This window comes from Pezoporus occidentalis, unplaced genomic scaffold (genome assembly GCF_034315485.1).
Source record: "Pezoporus occidentalis ecotype Australia unplaced genomic scaffold, CSIRO_AGI_Poc_V1 ctg431, whole genome shotgun sequence".
Lineage (NCBI taxonomy): Eukaryota > Metazoa > Chordata > Aves > Psittaciformes > Psittacidae > Pezoporus > Pezoporus occidentalis.
Window position 1 is genome coordinate 102,034 of NW_026915760.1, and position 6,671 is coordinate 108,704.

The 6,671-nt window shown below is 53.8% G+C and overlaps 1 protein-coding gene across 1 annotated transcript; it reads left to right on the plus strand.

Moving 5' to 3' along the window:
• Positions 1–64: 64 nt before the first annotated feature.
• On the plus strand, positions 65–6,064 carry MEST (mesoderm specific transcript; the record flags this gene model as incomplete). Its single annotated transcript, XM_062634627.1, is given in 6 exon segments — positions 65–227; positions 229–314; positions 1,149–1,322; positions 2,533–2,632; positions 5,765–5,866; positions 5,930–6,064. Coding segments are annotated over 6 exon segments (755 nt in total), but the record flags the coding sequence as incomplete, so codon positions are not given.
• Between the last annotated feature and the right edge of the window lie 607 nt (positions 6,065–6,671).

A 6,671-nucleotide genomic window follows, 5' to 3' on the forward strand; every position in this document is an offset into this window, starting at 1 on the left:
TCCATCCATTAGACCCCAACTGGGGCCCACACCACCCCTCATACCTTAACCTTGAGACCCTTTGATGTCATGGACCTGTCTCTTGGGGGTTTTGGATTGGGTTATGGGGATACGAGAGTTAATGGGACAGATCCCTATGGAGTGGTGCCTCATTCCCACGGGATGAAGGAGTGGTGGGTGCAGGTGGGGCTGCTGACTATGCCCCTCCTCACCGTGTACCTTCACATCCCCCCCCGGGCTATCCCCAGCTCTCCTCTCCTGGAGGTCCTCTGGAGGGTACTTCACATACCGGGACCAGAACATCTTCTATAGAGGTGATGGGGCTGCACCAATACCAGGGACACATCGTCCATCATGGTGGGGAGAGGGGTGGTGGTTCTGGTACCCTCGGTGCACCCAGGGGTGTCCCCAAGGCAAAGTGATGGCAAATGCCTCCCAGACCACAATGGCTTTAAGGGGAGCTGCTGTGTGGATCCAGCTGTGCTGTGGGTCTTCATTATCAGAGCACATAATGGGGTGATCGTGGAATCAACCAGGTTGGAAAAGAGTTTCAAGATCATGAAGCCTGTTCCAATGCCTGAGCACCCTTTGGGGAAGGAATTGTTCCTCAGCTCCATCTAAACCTGCCCTGGTGCAGCTTGAGGCCGTTTCCTCTTGTCCCATCCCTTGTTCCTTGGGAGCAGAGCCCAGCCCCTCCTGGTTCCATCCTCCTCTCAGGCAGTTGTAGGGAGCAATAAGGTCCCCCCTGAGCCTTTTCTTCTCCAGACTGAACCCCCCAGGTCCCTCAGCCATTCCCCATCACACTTGTGCTCCAGGCCCTGCACAAGCTCTGTTCCCAGTGGGAAGGATCCCAAGAGCCTCTGATGGTCACAGCAAGGAAAGGCCTTTTTGCTGGAGCAGTTGTGACTGGTTGTAGCATCTTAGAGGCAGCTGCAGTTGATTTGTGCTAAGTAAATCCCTGTTTGCATCAAGCAGTTGGTACCAGTGGCCATGGTTCCTCATCTGGTTGGGTTTCCGAAGCTGTGGTGCAAGTCAAACCCACCTTGGTTTTTAAAGGAGCAGTGGGAAAGACAACATCATGATGCTGGTTCGGGTTCTAGTGAATCAAACAGCAAAGTGTGTCTCCTAGAGGAGGAAATCGGGGGAAGCTGATGCTGAGGTGCCCCATTCCCTTCCCAGCTCTGACATCATTGTGCTCCTGCATGGATTCCTGACCTCCAGCTACAACTGGTACAAGGTGAGGGCAGCGAGGGCATGTGGGTTGAATGCTGACAGCAACCCCCATGGCTTCTCCCTCCATGGGGATGAGGAGACAGCCTGGGGTGGGTGATGCTGCAGAGGAGGTACCACCGTGCTCCAGGATATCAGCCTTGTTCCTCTCCAATACCTTACACAGGAGCCAAGCTCTATTTGCATCATCCTTTCCCATTCTCCAGCCCAAAGTGGGAGAAAGGGACTCACAACTGTTTATGGTTGGGGATGATCTTGCTGTTATTTGGGATATTTTAAGCTCCTGCAGTTTTCCTGAAGCTGGAAGGTGCTTTCTGTGACAGTGGAAGGGACCGTGGCCATCCATAGCTGAGCATCACCACAGACGTCCCCTCTTTCTGCTCTCACTGCCAGGGATGGGGCAGCCACAGCTTCTCTGGGCACCCTGTGCCAGTGCCTCAGCACCCTCACAGGGAAGAGCTTCTGCCTAAGAGCTCATCTCAGTCTCCCCTCTGGCAGGTTAAAGCCAATCCCTTTGTTCTGTCCTGTCGTGGTTTAAAACCAGTCAGGCAGCTCATTCCCGCCCCCCCCCCCCCCCCCTTCTTTCCCTCCTTCTTTCCTTCCCCCCACCCCTCCCCTCTCCCGGGGCGATGGGGTGGAGAATCGAGAGAATGTAACTCCCAGGGGTTGAGATAAGAACAGTCCAGTAACTAAGGTATAACGCAAATCACTGCTGCTACCACCGATGATAATAATGATAAGAGAAAATAACAAGGGAAGAGAATACGATACCACCCGCCGAAACGAGTCCGACCCCAAAAGAGAGTCCCGTGCCCTTCCCGGTAACTCCCAGTTACCTCCCTGGGCATGACGTGCTGTGGTATGGAATACCTCTTTGGACAGCTTGGGTCAGGTGTCCTGTCTCTGCTTCCTCCCGGCCTCCCCTCCTCCCTGGCAGAGCATGAGGCTCACAAAGTCCTTGGTCAGAGTAAACATGACTTAGCAACAACTAAAACCATCGGTGTTATCAGCTCTATTCCCAGGCTGAAAGTCAAAACACAGCGCTGCACCAGCTAATAAGAAGGAGAAAAAAACTGACTGCTACTGCTGAACCCAGGACATGTATGTCCCTACAGGCCCTTGTCCAAAGCCCCTCTCCAGCTTTCCTGCAGCCCCTTTAGGCACTGGAGCTGCTCTAAGGTCTCCCCTTCAGGAGCCTTCTCTTCTCCAGGCTGAACCAGCCCAGTTCTCACAGTTTATGGGGAACCGGGAGGAAAGCCCCCTAAGGGAGCAGGATTTGCCCATCTTCATGATACTGAGCAGCACTGTCTCCTTTTTCCCTTGTGCCCAAGATCCTCAAGGATGGGGGGCTGCTGTCCCCCATCATCACGTGCCTGATGAACTTCTTTGTCTTCTCCAGAGGGTGAGTTGGTCAGAGCCCATACAGGGGGTATGAGCAACATGGGGAGGGGGCCACATAGGAATTGGAGTAGTGGGTGTTTGGCCCATGAGCAGATGCCCCAGTGCTGTCCCAGGAGGAATTTGCCCCTGGATTTAAGTGACTTTGATCCTGCAGGCCATTCTCTCTCCAGGTTGGCACCTATAAATGACACAGATTTCACAGTACGCTGAAATCCTCTGTCCTCTGGGTACTGAGCTTGTGCACATTCCAGAGGCCATGAAATCCCAAACCACAGCACATACAGTGCCCAATCCCTCTATATTTTTATCAGATGTTTCAAACCACCTTTCCCCCCCTGTCGTGGTTTAAACCCAGTCAGGTAATTCGTTCACTCACTTCCCCCCCCTTTTCTTGCCCTCCCCCTGCTCTCGGAGAGACGGAGAGGAGAATCGAAAAGAATGCAACTCCCACGGGTTGAGATAAGAACAGTTTAGTAACTAAGGTATAACACAAATCACTACTGCTACCACCAATGATAATAATGATAAAGGAAATAACAAGGGAAGAGAATACATCATCTCACCACCAGCCGACCGATAACTCGCCCCCCCAGCCCGACCAAGCTCTGACCGATACCTCCTCCAACCCTGCAGTCCCCCAGCCCTTCCGGCTAACTCCCAGTTACATCCTGGGCATGACGTGCTGTGGTATGGAATACCTCTTTGGTCAGTTTGGGTCAGGTGTCCTGTCTCTGCTTCCTCCTGGCTTCCCCTCCTCCCTGGCAGAGCATGAGGCTCACAAAGTCCTTGGCCAAACCAAAACATCCTTGTTATCAGCTCTGTTCCCGAGCTGAAAGTCAAAACACTGCACTGCACCAGCTACCAAGAAGGAGAAAAATGACTGCTACTGCTGAAACCAGGACATTATCCGCCCCTTATTCCATACCATTCACGTCATGCTCAGATCCCACATTTTCAATATACCATCACTCTTATCTAAGTGCATGGACCAGTAGCTATAAAGCTGCTGCGTCCATCTGGTCCATGATGCCAGGCTCCATCTCTTGTAACAGTCTTCCAGAGCAGGAGAGACTGTGTGCAGTGTTCACACTTGTGAATAACCTGGGCAATAGTGTCCATTGCTAAGTCCACCCCTTGATCATGAGTCCATCTCTATGTTGCATCTCTGCTCTGATGGCCTGAAGTGCCATGGGCCCACCAGGCTCAAAATAATTCACTGTCCCCTTAAGCAGTTTCTGCAGCTTGTTGCTGGGGACTCCATACAGCTGCCTTCCATCTCCGATGCTTCCAAAGCACTGGAGGGGCCCAGTGGACTAGATACTTGCCCATACTGTCCCACACACCCTGCCACTCATGACTGTCCAGCCTTGGAGAAAACCTTTTGGTCCCCTTCTATCCTTGTTTAACCCCAGACAAGACCCAAACCTGACTCTGCTTAACTTTTGAGATCAGACAAAATGGTTCTGGGTAAAACACTGTGTGTGTGTGCCAACATGCTGATCCCCATACAATCAGCAGGCAGGTCCCAAGGATACCCAAAGGCCATTCAAAACCTTCAGAACTCTCAAACGATGCTGCTGTACTTGTCACTGGGGCTGGTGTAGCTGCTGCTGTCACTGGGGCTGGTGCAGCTGCGGCTCTCCCACCGCCAGCTTCTCTTTTCCTGAGTCCAGCTCTTCCTCCTCTGCCTTGCTGGGAAATGCTGCGTGGTCTCCTGCATCCTCCTGGGGCTCGGCGGGCGGCTTCCGGGAAACGCTCTCGGCCGTCGCGGGGCTGGGCTCGGCCGCGGGGCTCGGCTCCTCAGCGGGGCTCGGCTCCTCCGCGGGGCTCGGCGCCTGTGCGGGGCTCGGCTCCTCCGCCGCCTTCTCGCGCTGCTCGGCAGCCCCTTCCTTCCTCTTCTCGACCGCCCCATCCTCCTCCACCGGCAGCCGTCCCCTCGCGGCCTCCGGCCCCGCTCCCGCCGCCGCTTGCTCCCCGGGGCCGCTCTCCCGGGCCGGTTCGGCTGCCGCCGGCTCCCGGGGCCGCTCCCCCTCGGCTCCCCGCAGCCTCACGAACATGGAGAGTAGGGTGAGGGCCAGGACGGTGAAGAGCAGCCGGACGGCCAGGTACAAGTCCACGGCCACGTCCGTCCCGCCCTGCTGCTGGAGCCCGCCCGTATTACAAGCCATTGCCATAAAGCACAGTGAGACAAGAACCTTAGCCCAGGCCCCACACTTGATAAACACTATCACAGCAAATACCGGCTCTACGTAAGTTACAACATTCTGAAGCTGTGAGATCAAGAGAAACAACTCTGAGAGCCAATAAATCGTCATTGTGATGAGTGACTATTAATCTGGTCAGATCTGTCGTTATCTCAACCCTTCGTGCCCCACGTTGGGCGCCAAAAAGGACTGTCGTGGTTTAAACCCAGTCAGGTAATTTGTTCGCTCACTTCCCCCCCCCTTTTCTTGCCCTCCCCCTGCTCTCAGAGGGACGGAGAGGAGAATCGAAAAGAATGCAACTCCCACGGGTTGAGATAAGAACAGTTTAGTAACTAAGGTATAACACAGATCACTACTGCTACCACCAATGATAATAATGATAAAGGAAATAACAAGGGAAGAGAATACATCATCTCACCACCAGCCGACCGATAACTCGCCCCCCCAGCCCGACCAAGCTCTGACCGATACCTCCTCCAACCCTGCAGTCTCCCTGCCCTTCCGGCTAACTCCCAGTTACATCCTAGGCACATGCTGTGGTATGGAATACCTCTTTGGTCAGTTTGGGTCAGGTGTCCTGTCTCTGCTTCCTCCTGGCTTCCCCTCCTCCCTGGCAGAGCATGAGGCTCACAAAGTCCTTGGCCAAACCAAAGCATCCTTGTTATCAGCTCTGTTCCCGAGCTGAAAGTCAAAACACTGCACTGCACCAGCTACCAAGAAGGAGAAAAATGACTGCTACTGCTGAAACCAGGACACCCCCCCAAAAAAAAAGGCCTGCAAAATCCAACTCTAGGTGCATTCGGGGGTCCATTTGCATTGCTGTACTTCCCCGTTTTCCCCAGTGGATGTATTCAGGTTTTCAGGGCTAGTTCTTGATCCATACACTAACAGATCTACTGCTTTGCTGCTCTGAACTCCCTCTTGTCCAGGCTCGGGGCAGTCTTTGGGCCCTACACGCAGCCTTCACAGGCAGAGTACTGGGATATGTGGATGGCCGTGCAGACCAACAACGGGAATGTCCTCGTTGAAAGGTACATCCCCATTACTTCCTGCATAAGCTTTGGTTTATGCCTCTGGTGTCCCTCTGTCTGCAGGCACAGCCATGGGAGTGGCCTGGAAGGTAACCAGAATGCAGCCCAGTCCCTGGATCCTGGCTCTCCAGAGCTTCCAGCTGCTTCTGTTGGGATCTCGGATTATCCCCGCACCCCAAAAGAGCGTTGGGGTGTGATGTAGGAGCAGGGATTCCTGCCAGGGTGATGCAAGGCAGGTGCCCAAGTTTGGAGTCAGGAGGATCTGAGCATGGTGGGAGAAGGACAATGCTGGAGATGTACAACATGGGGTTTAGTTTGCTTCTTTGGAGCTCAGAGGCTTTGATTTATAGGCTTTTGTTAACAACTAGAGCTAAACCTGGTTCTCTCCAGTTCAGGGACTCTGGAAGGACTTTGGGCTGGTGGGTGTGAGCTCAGTATCCGCATCTGGTGGGGTTTGTAAGCATCCTTCTCCCCCAGCGTGGAAACTCCTCTCTGCTCCCAGTGGGAACAACCTCCAGGCAAAGCACACCACAGAGCTCAGCCTCTCCAGTGGGTGCTCACTGATTGCCTCTTGATAATGAAGAATGCTCACTCAAGTCCAGCAACGGAGGCACTGGCTGATGCACTCCCCACTTGGCACATCCCTTTGGGGCACAGTTTTGCAGTGTCACCTCTGCTGACAGCAGAGCCAGTGCCCAAATATCTCTAACCCCTTAAATGCCATGTGTCAGAGTACTGGTACATTTATTGAGTGCAGCTTCCTGTCCTTGGAAAGCTTCTTGTAACCCAACGGACTCCAATCTGG